This window comes from Penaeus vannamei, chromosome 8 (genome assembly GCF_042767895.1).
Source record: "Penaeus vannamei isolate JL-2024 chromosome 8, ASM4276789v1, whole genome shotgun sequence".
NCBI classification, from domain to species: domain Eukaryota; kingdom Metazoa; phylum Arthropoda; class Malacostraca; order Decapoda; family Penaeidae; genus Penaeus; species Penaeus vannamei.
The window spans coordinates 37,392,229-37,404,728 of record NC_091556.1 but is presented as its reverse complement, the minus strand read 5'-3'; the positions used below and the strand labels follow the sequence as shown (position 1 = coordinate 37,404,728).

The following is a 12,500-nucleotide window of genomic DNA, read 5'->3' as shown; positions in this document are numbered from 1 at the left end:
TTTTTTCTTGCTTTTCGTCTTCTTTTGTATTTTGTTCGTTCTTTTTTTACTTTTTTATCTTACTTCCTCTTCTTTTTCTTTCTCCATCAGCCGTTTCTTGTTCTTCCTCTTCCTACTCCTTCTCCTTCCCTTTCTCATCTTCCTTCATCTATTTCCCTTACTCTTCCTCTCCTTTTTTTCTCCGTAATCTCCTTTCCTCACCGCCTCCCTCACTATTCCTCATTTTCCCTTCTCCCTTTTTCTCCATTTTCTTCTCCTCCTCTTTCTTCCTCTGTTCTGTCTTTTCTTCCCCTTACCCTATTACCTTTACTTCCAGTCCTTACTTTACCCCACTTACTCCCTCCTCCACCTCCTCCTTCCCCTCCCTCCCTCCTCCCTCCTCCTCCTCCCTCCTCCTCCTCCTCCTCCTCCTCCTCCTCCTCCTCCTCCTCCTCCTCCTCCTCCCCGGCCCACCACGCCCCTCCACTTTCCTCCCTTCCTCCTCCTCCCCCTCCTCTTCCTCCTCCTCCTCCCCGGCCCACCACGCCCCTCCACTTTCCTCCCTTCCTCCTCTTCTCTCTACTCCCCTCCCCTCCCCTCCCTCCCTACCACATCACACCCCTCCCCTTCTCCTCCCTTCCCCTCCTCTCCCCTCCCCATCTCTCCCCATCACACCCCTCCCTCCACCTCTTCCTCCTCCCCCTACCCCCCGCACCCTTCTCTCCCATCCCCCTCTTCTTACTCTCTTACTCTCCCCTCTTCTTCCCACCCCTCCCCAGCACACCCCTCCCCTCCACCTCTCCCCTCCTCTCATTTCCTCCTCCTCCCCCCTCCACTCACCACACCCCTCCACCCTCTTCCCCCTACCCTTCCTCCTCCCCTACCCTTCCTCCCCCTAACCCTTCCTCCCCCCAACCCTTCCTCCTCCCCCCAACCCCAACTTCTTTTCCCCCTACCCTTCCCCCCTACCCTTCCCTCTCCCCCCCACCCTTCCTCCCCCCCCGACCCCAACTTCCTTTCCCCCGACCCTTCCTTCTCCCCCTCCCCCAACCCCAACTTCCTCCCCCCAACCCTTCCCTCTCCCCCCCCCCCAACCCCAACTTCCTTCCCATCCCACCCCCTTTCCTCCTCGTCCTCAGAAGTCACACTGACCGGAATGCTTGAGTCAAATCAGAATCCCCGTCGTGTTTGAGGGAGAGAAAGGGGGAAGCGGCGGTCGAGCGTCCAACACACACGCAAAGGGGCCGAGGTCGATCCCGGATTAAGGCCCGATAATCACTTCGGTTTCAATTGGAGTCGATTCGCTATTTTGATGGCATTGGGATTAGTCCGTGGACTCTCTCTGTCTCTCTCTGCCTCTCTCTGTATTTCTCTCTGTCTTTCTCTCTCTGTCTCTGTCTCTCTCTCTGTATTTCTCTCTCTCTCTGTATTTCTCTCTCTCTCTCTCTTTCTCTCTTTCTCTCTTTCTCTCTTTCTCTCTTTCTCTCTTTCTCTCTTTCTCTTTCTCTCTTTCTCTCTCTCTCTCTTTCTCTCTTTCTCTCTTTCTTTCTCTCTCTCTCTCTCTCTCTCTCTCTCTCTCTCTCTCTCTCTCTCTCTCTATCTATCTATCTATCTATCTATCTATCTATCTATCTATCTATCTCTAACTCTCTCTCGATCTATCTATCAATCTTTATCCTTCCATATCGATCTACATATATCTATCTTTATTTATCTGTCCATCTCTGTCTATCTACCTCTGCCTATTTAAATATCTATCTTTGCCTATCTATCTCTATCTATCTATCTCTATTTATCTATCTATCTCTCTGCCTATCCATCCACATATATATTTTTTCTGTCAGTATATCTGATTATCTACCTACCTTCCTACCTACATACCTATCCATCTTCCCCATATCCAGGGCTAAGAAGAAAGGAAAGAATTGAGTCACGTACCTTGGCAAAAATATAGAAACGGTGAGAGGAAGAGGGAGGGAGAGGGATGGAGAGGAGGAAAGGGAGGGAAAGGGGGAGAGAGAGGGAGGGAGGGATGGAGGGAGGGAAAGGGGAGAGGAGAAGAGAGAGGAAGGGAAGGAAGGGGAAGAGGGAGGGAAGGAAGGAGGAGAGGGGAAGAGGGAGGGAAGGAGGAAAAGGGGAGAGGGAGGGAAGGAGGAAAAGGGGAGATGGGGAGAGGGAGGGAAAGGGGAGAGGAGGAGAGGGAGAGAGGAAACAGGGACGAGAGGGAAGGAGGGAAGGAGAGGGGAGAGGGAAGAAATCAGAAGAGGGGCAAGAGAAGCCCTCCCCTCACACCTGCCAGCGTTGCAAGGAGAGCTTCGGTAACGGCGTGACAGGCTCGTCTCCCAAACCCCTTCTCCTTGGGCTGTCCTGAAGCTCCCTCGTTGCCGGTGACCCTTTATTGCGCGCCTTTATCGTCCAGGAGTGCGCTCATAACCCAGACATAAAAATAACCCGGCTTAATATATTGTCACCATTCCGGGACACCCTCTCGTAAAACAAGGCTTTATTACCAGTTATCATACGATACTATTAGACCTCAACATCCTTCGTTCCCTCTCTCCTTCTCCTCCTCTGCCCCCCCTCCCCCTCTCCCCCCTTTAAAAAATACACCTCCCCCTTTTTCCTTACCCTTAAAAGAGTACATATCTCCCCCCCACCCCCACTACCACCCCATCCTAAACGATACACCTGCGGTTCCTGTGAGAGCGTAATAGGTACGATATCTTTTGTCCACGAGTACGATGCTTAACTGGGTAGTAGTACATGTCTGAGTTACGATAAGTATCATAGTGGTGCGGGAATCCGTATATTATACCTCGTTTTCTTTATCTGACATTGACATATATTGCACGTATCTCACTTGGTAAAATGCTATATTTCCAGCAAGTCAGAGATATCCCATACACGCTAGATATATATAAACGGGAGTATATGTACTTTTACTTTTCTATAAATACGCCGTCAATCCCGAATCCTCCACGTACCACAACCCATGAGCTGGGGAAAGGCTGTAAAAACACGGTTCCTTCCCGATAAACACTGTCAAAGCCCATTCTGTCCGACCGAGGGAAATTCTGAAGCCCGCGGAGAACTAAGCCGTTCGGACAAGTTAATCGCCGGTTGCAGTCACAGCCCGATTCAATGGCGACAGAAACTGGCCAATTGTAGCGTGGGCCAACGAGAGCAAGTGGAAGCAAGCTAAAGCAAGTGGAAGCGAGCTAAAGCAAGCGAGAGCAAGCTAAAGAAAGCGAGCGAACGAGCGAGGAGGTTGACTAAGCATACGCGGGGGTGGATTTCGACACAAGACAGGCACTGAATCTGACCTGAACTGACACGGAACTGCCCTGGCCGCGCCCTTGAGCTGAATGCGCCCCTTACCTCTTTTTCTCCTCCCCGGCAGGTTGGCTCTGAATGGGTGACCCCTTACGGAAACGCTCTGCAACAGGGCTCCTCCGGCCTCTCGCTGCATGTGCCGGGCGAACAGGTGAGTATTGTGTGAGTGTGGACAGGTGAGGCTTGCTTTTGGGAATTGAGTTGGGTTGCGACGGCTTGGGAGGTGATGGTTGTGCTTGCTTGTTAGGGTGACGGCGATGGTGGTTGCAGCTGATGACCTTGGCAGCGATGAGGATGATCAAAATGATGATTTTGGTAATGAAACGTGATCGGAACAACAATAGCGCCCAGAAAGAAAATATGAATGATGACTATAGCGATGGTAATAGTAGTAATACTAATAATTATGTTTGCAGTGATGAAAGTAATGAGAATAACAAGTTTAAACTGACAGTAATGATCATAATATTAATAAAATATAATAGTAACATACTATAATAACAATTAGTAGTGGCAGTAATAGCAGCAGCATCTACAGTATAAACAGTAGTAGTAGTGGAACTGGTACGAGGATACTCATAGTGATAGTAATAACAAGTATAAGAATAGTGATAATGATGCTAATGACATTGCTGCTAATGATAATGAAGATAACGTTAAGTAACTATAAAAGCAAGATAAATGCAAAGTGCGGAATTCCGCCCTTACTTTTCACCTCTCAGGTCATCCCTACTTTCTAAAAAAAAAAAAAAAAATCTACCCTCTACCCTTTCTAATAATACAATGTGCAGGTTTGATACCTTTAAGCATAGTAATTACTCTCTTGGCATGAACTGGTGCTCTTAAAGATGCCATCCACCCATAAATATTATCAACAAAATCACTACCAATTAGTTATTGAATCAAAGACAATAAGGTAAATCAGTGTTCAGAAATAACTGTTAGTGACAAATCAAGAAAAATTATGACTGATGAAATTCCCTGAGTTCATTGGAGGTTGTAATTATTAGAATTCTATAACAATAATGCTAGTGATGATGGTTATGATAGTAATTATGTAATGATAGTACCGAAAACATTGATACTGTTAATTACAGTAATGAGTTTTTTATTATTAGTGTCATTACCAATAATAATTATTAAAGATGAAGAATAATAAGAGAAAAGAAGAAATATAACAAAAATATAAGCAAAGGAACAAAAATATGATAATAACGATCTACAGGCAAATTGCAGTGAAAGGAGAAAGGAAATCGAGCAGAGAATCATGATAGGCTTAATCTGCTTGTAATCAGACTGTCTCACTTGTTTATATCGATTCCTAGGTGGAAATGAGAACTGAGGAAAAGTGGATGTTTAATCATTATTGCAGGGATTTGCAATCTGCTGTTCATCAATACGGGATCAGTTATCTAAATGGACGATTCGTTCGGTGATAAAAAGAACTTATCACGGGAGGGCATGGGTGGCAGCGGTGGGATTGCCGGGCGAGTGTGGGATTGGCTGTATATTTGACTGTTTCTCTCTTTCTCTCTTTCTCGCTCTCTCTCTCTTGTTCTCTTTTAATTTAAGTATTACCTGTATATATTTCTCCATCTTATGGGATTCCTTTCTGTCTCATACCTAAAGGTATATTTGTTTGTTTTTCTTTTCTTTTGGAATGCCTTATTGTATGTTTGTCTCTCTATCTGACTAACCCTCTCTCTCTCCCTTTCTCTCTCCCTCCCCCCCTCTCCCTCTCCCTCTCCCTTTCCCTCTCCCTCTCTCCCTCTCTCCCTCTCCCTCTCTCCCTCTCTCCCTCTCTCTCCCCCGTTTGCCTCTAGCCTCACAGCAAACTAAAGAGTATCAATTTAAACAGACCTGAGTGACAAGGAGGAAGAGATGGAAACAACGAACAACGAAATATTTGGAGAATGGGAATCTGACACTCAAAGAAAACAAGTGAGGTTGATAGAGAAGGAGAATAAAGGGAGGGGAGAAAAGGGTTGGATGTTGAGGAAGAAATGAATATTGGAGAATGCGAGAGAACTGAAGGACAGAGAAAGAGAAAGAGGGGGGAAGACAGACAGGCATAGAAAGTCCTACAAAAATAACCAAAAGGAATGGAAGACCGAAAAAAAATAAACGAAAAGAATCGATAGAATGGAAGCAAAATAACCAAAAAGAAAAAAAAATAGACGACGAAACGAGAGATAGAAGGGGAACAAAAACCAAAAAAAAAGAGTAAAGAAAAAAAAAGCTAATTAAGGTTAGGGAGAACTAGCAGCGCTTAGCCACAAGATACAGAATATGAGGCATGTAGGTCATAGAGAAGCAGGTCGAGGGGGACGCGGTGCAGGATAATTGAAATGATGTACACTGAGTCGGAGTGAATGCGAGGGCTGTACACAGAGGGCTGGCGCGGGGGAAAGGCTAACTGGTTAAAAGGTGAGAGTTATAGGGAACAGGGAACGGTGGAGAGATGGAGATATTGAGAGAGAGAGAGAGAGAGAACAGGGAACGGTGGAGAGATGGAGATATTGAGAGAGAGAGAGAGAACAGGAAACGGTGGAGAGATAGAGAGTGAACAGGGAACGGTGGAGAGATGGAGATATTGAGAGAGAGAGAGAACAGGGAACGGTGGAGAGATGGAGATATTGAGAGAGAGAGAGAGAACAGGGAACGGTGGAGAGATGGAGATATTGAGAGAGAGAGAGAGAGAACAGGGAACGGTGGAGAGATGGAGATATTGAGAGATAGAGAGAGAAAAGGGAACGGTGGAGAGATAGAGAAAAGGGAATGGTGGAGAGATAGAGACACTGAGAGAGAGAGAGAAAGTGGTAGGGAGAGAAAGAGAGAGAAAAGGAAACAGTGGAGAGAGAGAGAGAGAAGGAGAAAAGGAAACGATGGAGAGAGAGAGGGAGAAAAGGGAACGATGGAGAGATAGAGATACTGAGAGAGAGAGAGAGGGAGAAAAAGGGAGAGGAGAGAAACAGCGAGAGAGATGGAGATAGAAGAGAGGATGGCAGGGAGAAAGAGAATGGGGGTAGAGAAATTGAGAGAGAGAGCGGTAGGAAGAAAAAGAGGGAAAGAAACAAATAGAGAGAGGGTGGTAAGAAGAAAGAGATGGAGGGGGGATGGGGAGAAAGAGAAGGGGGGACACAAGAGAGAATAAAGAGGGTGGTAGGGAGAAAGAGAAGTGATGAAAAAAAAAGTGAAGAACAAATAAAAGAGAGAGAAAACGAATAAGAACGAGAGGAAAGAACAAGAAACCGAATCAAAACCAAACGAAAGAAAGGCAAAGGAGAGAGAAAGAGAGAGCAAACGAATAAGAACGAAGGGAAAAGAACAAGGAACGGAATCAAAACCAAACGAAAGAAAGGCAAAAGAGAGAGAAAGAGAGAGAAAAAAAAAGGAGAAAGAAGTTTCCCTAAGCCACACGGAGCAAGCTGGGTTTGAGGACTGCGAGCCTAGGTGAGCCAGGTGGAGAGAGGCAGTCAGTGTGGCTGTTAAAAAGCTATGCGGATATTTATGTGTGAGGGACGCACGCTTCCAATGGCAGAGATAAGAGAGCAGCCAGGAAGAAAGAGGGGAAAATATGACGCGGTTTGCGACAGTTGGTTCGAGGAGGGGAAAGAGTGAGAGGAGGAGATGGGAGGGAGGGGAAGAGGGGAGGGAGGAGATGGAAGGGAGGGGAAGAGGGAGAGAGGGGAGGAGAGGGGATGGGAAGGGGAGGAGGTGGGATGGGAAGAAAGGGGAAGAGGGGTGAAGGGGAGGAGATGGGAGGGAAGGGAAGAGGGGTGAAGGGGAGGAGATGGAATGGGAAGGGGGGGAGGGGAAGAGGGGTGAAGGGGAGGAGATGGGAGGGAGGGGAAGAGGGGTGAAGGGGAGGGGAAAGGGTGAGTGGGGAAGATGGGTGAAGGAGAGGAAATGGGAAGGTGGGAGGGAAGGGGAAAGAGAGAGGCAAAAGGCAGAAGCAGGAGAGTGGTCGGGAGCGAAAGAGGAGGGGGAGATGCGAGGGGAAAAAGTGGGGAAGGCAGGAGAGAAATAGGGAAAGAGATGGGGAGATAAAAGAGGGTGAAGGAAGAGGTAAGGGGAACAGAGATGGCGGAGTATGTGAGGGATGAGGGGAAGAAAGAGAAAATAACAAGGAAAAGCAAGAGAAATGATGAAAGCAAAGCGAAAAGAAGATAAAGAGGGAGAGTGAGCAAGGGGGAACTGGGGAAAGAAAAGAGGAAATGAGATTTTAAAATAAATAAATATATAAAAGCGCACGAGAAGTGTACGAGAAGGGACAAGAGGAAAGGTGGAAAAGGAAAGGGAGAGAGAGAGAAAGAAAGAGAGAGAGAGAGAGAGAGAGAAAGAGAAAGAGAAAGAGAGAGAGAGAGAGAAAGAGATAGAGAGTGGATGAGAGGGAGAAATAGAGAAAGAGAGAAAGAAAGAGAGAAAGAGAGAAAGAGAGAAAGAGAGAGAGAAAGAGAAAGAGAAAGAGAAAGAGAAAGAGAAAGAGAAAGAGAAAGAGAAAGAGAAAGAGAAAAAAAGAGAAAAAGAGAAGAAAAAGAGGAGAAAAAGAGAAAAAGAGAGAGAGGGTGAGGGGAGACTTCCGCAAAAGGGTCGAGGGTAATTCGCATTCGAAAAGGGGAACCAGGCGGAGGAGGCGAGCGTGCGGCCGAGATTAAGAAGGAATCAAGAGAAAGAGGAGAGGGGAAAGATCGAAGACATAATTGATAAGAAGGGTAAAGGCGACGTCGTTGGTGTAGGTCGTATTTTCTTCTTCTTCTTCTTCTTCTCCTTTTTACAAATTATGGTCGTGTTATTTTTTTTTGGTTATTTTTTTAAACCGATTTTCTTTTGGGGGGGGGGTAGGTGGGTGGGAAGGGCTAATCACCGTTTTAAAGTCATATTTTCTCTTTTCTCTTCTCTCTCTTTCACTTTCTCTTTCTCTTTCTTTTTCTCTTTCTCTTTCTCTTTCTCTTTCTCTTTCTCTTTCTCTCTCTGTATCTCTCTATCTATCTATCTATCTATCTATCTATCTGTCTGTCTGTCTGTCTGTCTATCTATCTCTCTCTCTCTCTCTCTCTCTCTCTCTCTCTCTCTCTCTCTCTCTCTCTCTCTCTCTCTCTCTCTCGCTCTCTCTCTCTCTCACTCTCTCTTATTCTCTCTCTCTCTTATTCTCTCTCTCTCTCTCTATCTATCTATCTATCTATCTATCTATCTATCTATCTATCTATCTATCTATCTATCTATCTATCTATCTCTCTCTCTCTCTCTCTCTCTCTCTCTCTGTCTCCCTTTCTCTCTCTCACTCTATCTGTCTATCTGCCTCTCTACCTACCTATCTATGGTTCTTTCTCTTTCTCTCACTTTTTTGCGAAAAAATACCAAAAATAACACCATACATTTTGGTATACATGTAGAAGGAGCAAAGAGTAATCGTATTATACTAATACAACAAAGGGGAAAAAAAGAAGTTTGCTTTGAAAACGTTTTACGGAACGTTCGGCCAAACTCTGAAATATTTACCTTGTGTTTTTCATGCATTTTTCCCTGCATGCAAATACAGACAAAAGCCTTTGCCTTCTGGTGTATAAATGCAGTGCATTTTTTCTTCTTTTTCAATCTACCTATTCGGTTTCTAAAAACATATATATATATATATATATATATATATATATATATATATATATATATATATATATATATATACATATATATATATTTACCTAGGTGAAGTTTAGTTGTTTAAAATGTGTAAGGATATATATATATATATATGTATATATATATATATATATATATATATATATATATATATATATATATATATTTACCTAGGTGAAGTTTAGTTGTTTAAAATGTGTAAGGATATGAATATGCATGCACACATTAATATTTACATATATTTACTTGCATACTCAGATACCGTGTGAGTATATGTATATAGATAATGTTATGAATGTGCACATAGTATATATGTACACGCAGGTTGATGTTCGCATAGAGAAAAGCGCACACACACACACACACACACACACACACACACACACACACACACACACACACACACACACACACACACACACACACACGCACGCACACACAACCTGCGGCAGGATCCACTACAGCCCCAGATAATGGAGAGAGAAGGCTCCGCAGATATATGTGAGGGACCGCCATTTTGTGTCTCAAATCAGAGGCAGAAGGCTTGGAAATTACTTTAATTCTTCGATACGCACCATTTATTCTAAGGGAAGGGAAGGGACAATGAAATATCTAGTGAAATAGGATTCCTTTTAAAAGATAAATATTCGGAGATGTAAATCTATGCACGGTATACGATAATTTGCATAGAAATAAAACTTTCAGAGATCTACATGGGGTAAACCAACCGTATAAACTAGATCCCGACGCGATTGAAGACATTAAATTATTCTACGATGATTTTGATAAAAGTATAAATAAAGTAAACGGTCATAATAAAAGTATAAATAAAGTAAACGGTCATAATAAAAGTATAAATAAAGTAAACGGTCATAATAAAAGTATAAATAAATGAAATGATCTTGATAGAAGTATAAAAGTAAACGATAATAAAAGTATAAATAAAGTAAACGATCTTAATAAAAGTATAAATAAAGTAAATGATCTTAATAAAAGTATAAATAAAGCAAACGATCTTAATAAAAGTATAAATAAAGTAAACGATCTTAATAAAAGTATAAATAAAGTAAACGATCTTAATAAAAGTATAAATAAAGTAAACGATCTTAATAAAAGTATAAATAAAGTAAACGATCTTAATAAAAGTATAAATAAAGTAAATGATCTTAATAAAAATATAAATAAAGTAAACGATCTTAATAAAAGTACAAATGAAGTAAAGATCTTAATAAAAGTATATATGAAGTAAACGACCTTAATAAAAGTATAAATAAAGTAAACCATCTTAATAAAAGTATAAATAAAGTAAACGATATTAATAAAAGTACAAATGAAGTAAAGATCTTAATAAAAGTATAAATAAAATAAACGATCTTAATAAAAGTATGAATAAAATAAACGATCTTAATAAAAGTATAAATAAAGTAAATGATCTTAATAAAAGTATAAATAAAGTAAACGATCTTAATAAAAGTATAAATAAAGTCAACGATATTAATAAAAGTATAAATAAAGTAAATGATCTTAATAAAAGTATAAATAAAGTAAACGATCTTAATAAAAGTATAAATAAAGTAAACGATCTTAATAAAAGTATAGATAAAGTAAATGATCTTAATAAAAGTATAAATAAAGTAAACGATCTTAATAAAAGTATAAATAAAGTAAACGATCTTAATAAAAGTATAAATAAAGTAAACGATCTTAATAAAAGTATAAATAAAGTAAACGATCTTAATAAAAGTATAAAGTAAACGATCTTAATAAAAGTATAAATAAAGTAAACGATCTTAATAAAAGTATAAAGTAAACGATCTTAATAAAAGTATAAATAAAGTAAACGATCATAATAAAAGTATAAATAAAGTAAATGATCTTAATAAAAGTATAAATAAAGTAAACGATCTTAATAAAAGTATAAATAAAGTAAATGATCTTAATAAAAGTATAAATAAAGTAAATGATCTTAATAAAAGTATAAATAAAGTAAACTATCTTAATAAAAGTATAAATAAAGTAAATGATCTTAATAAAAGTATAAATAAATGAAATGATCGTAATAAAAATATAAATAAAATAAACGATCTTAATAAAAGTACAAATAAAGTAAACGATCTTAATAAAAGTATAAATAAAGTAAACAATCTTAATAAAAATATAAATAAAATAAACGATCTTAATAAAAGTACAAATAAAGTAAACGATCTTAATAAAAGTATAAATAAAGTAAACGATCTTAATAAAAGTATAAATAAAGTAAACGATCTTAATAAAAGTACAAATAAAGTAAACGATCTTAATAAAAGTATAAATAAAGCAAACGATCTTAATAAAAGTATAAACAAAATAAACGATCTTAATAAAAGTATAAATAAAGTAAACGATCTTAATAAAAGTATAAATAAAGTAAACGATCTTAATAAAAGTACAAATAAAGTAAACGATCTTAATAAAAGTATAAATAAAATAAACGATCATAATAAAAGTATGAATAAAGTAAACGATCTTAATAAAAGTATAAATAAAGTTAATGATCTTAATAAAAGTATAAATAACGTAAACGATCTTAATAAAAGTATAAATAAAGTAAACGATCTTAATAAAAGTATAAACAAAATAAACGATCTTAATAAAAATATAAATAAAATAAACGATCTTAATAAAAGTACAAATAAAGTAAACGATCTTAATAAAAGTATAAATAAAGTAAACAATCTTAATAAAAATATAAATAAAATAAACGATCTTAATAAAAGTACAAATAAAGTAAACGATCTTAATAAAAGTATAAATAAAGTCAACGATATTAATAAAAGTACAAATGAAGTAAAGATCATAATAAAAGTATAAATAAAGTAAATGATCTTAATAAAAGTATAAACGAAGTAAACATCGGGTTTCAAAAGGATACTCGGCCACTTTAATGGGAAATGTAAACACACGGATTGGGGGGAAACAGCACTAGATAGCAGACCCGATGACTATGAAACGCCATAAAACAGTAGAAGAGGAAGGGGTAACTAAAGAATTAATCAAACGTACAGGGGGAGACATGCCATTAAAGCTAGAGAATTTACTCCCACGCTATTCGACACAAAAATAAAACTTGTGATTAGTACATTCCAACACTCTCGCCATCGGGGGGGGGGGGGGGAGCGTTAAGGGTTCTTGGTTAACTGTTGCCCCGTTCGTTCAGGGTCACTCTGTTTTATTTATCTTTATTCAGAGGTATGAACTGAGACTTTCCAGAGTGAGAGATGGGAGCCAACCAAGAGAACAAGCAGGATTTAGAGCAGGATTTTTTTGTCATAGTATTGCTCTATGGTTAAAGAAGGATTAAGGGCTGGGTGTTATATGAAGGATATGTTAAGCCACGACCACGCTCCCAGAGATATGCTGGAACAATTGTTTTGCGTCAGAACAGTCAGAACAACATTCAAGGCGGGACTGTGAGATAATGCATGACCTGTGTACACCTCTATATGCTGCATTGTTACGTGTTCATAAAGTCACGCACACGCAAAGCGAAATACAGTAGCGTAAAACGT

At 39.8% G+C, this 12,500-nt stretch overlaps 1 protein-coding gene across 1 annotated transcript in view; it reads left to right on the top strand.

Annotated features, from left to right (window-relative positions):
* LOC113830618 (uncharacterized) overlaps positions 1 to 12,500 on the top strand; it is a 397,508-nt gene that overhangs the window by 305,508 nt on the left and 79,500 nt on the right. The window contains exon 5 of the mRNA XM_070124646.1: positions 3,380 to 3,463. Within this exon, the coding sequence (XP_069980747.1) occupies positions 3,380 to 3,463 (84 nt within the window). The remainder of the gene's footprint in view (positions 1 to 3,379; positions 3,464 to 12,500) is intronic.